At 40.7% G+C, this 550-nt stretch overlaps 1 protein-coding gene across 1 annotated transcript in view; it reads left to right on the top strand.

The window, feature by feature from the left end:
* Positions 1–506, top strand: part of LOC107576164 (transient receptor potential cation channel subfamily A member 1-like) — a gene marked incomplete at both ends in the record, with an annotated part of 15,243 nt that extends 14,737 nt beyond the window's left edge. The window contains one exon of the mRNA XM_016262407.1: positions 337–506. Coding sequence (XP_016117893.1) covers positions 337–506 — 170 coding nt within the window. The remainder of the gene's footprint in view (positions 1–336) is intronic.
* Between the last annotated feature and the right edge of the window lie 44 nt (positions 507–550).

Raw genomic sequence — 550 nt, 5'->3', positions numbered from 1 at the left:
CAGGTAATAGTTATGTCATCACTTCCCATGATGCATCCACTATAAATTCCTCTCATACTACAACACAGACTCTCAGCAGAGGGCAATCAAACCATCACTAATCATAAATGTCATGATGCAAATTAAACACTCATGCCTTTGCTGTGGGGATTCCCTTGCAGGGCTCTAAGCCTTCCAGCCAAGTGATTTAGCTATAAAAACACAGCTCAGATTTTGCATGCATTGTAGTATGTACTCTATTGTTCTATTTGCCACTGGCGAGGGTATACAAATTGCACTATGTTTGGTACCTAAATGTTTGATTTTATTTAACTCCTCATGTCTTTTACATTACAGCGAATAAACTACTTCACGGACTTCTCTAACCCTGCTGACTGGGGTGCAGCTATTAGCTCTTTAGTCTTTGTCTTTCCCATGTGCTTCAATCTAGAGAACACATGGCAATGGGAGGCTGGAGCTTTCGCCATTCTGACTTCATGGATCGCTTTCCTGCTCTACTTTCAGAGGTTTAGTTTTAGTGGCCTTCCTAGAATTTTAATATGAACAAGTC

This window comes from Sinocyclocheilus grahami, unplaced genomic scaffold, assembly GCF_001515645.1.
Source record: "Sinocyclocheilus grahami isolate Dianchi unplaced genomic scaffold, SAMN03320097.WGS_v1.1 scaffold3287.1, whole genome shotgun sequence".
NCBI lineage: Eukaryota > Metazoa > Chordata > Actinopteri > Cypriniformes > Cyprinidae > Sinocyclocheilus > Sinocyclocheilus grahami.
The sequence above is the reverse complement of the archived record's forward strand: the minus strand, read 5'-3'. Positions and strand labels throughout refer to the sequence as shown.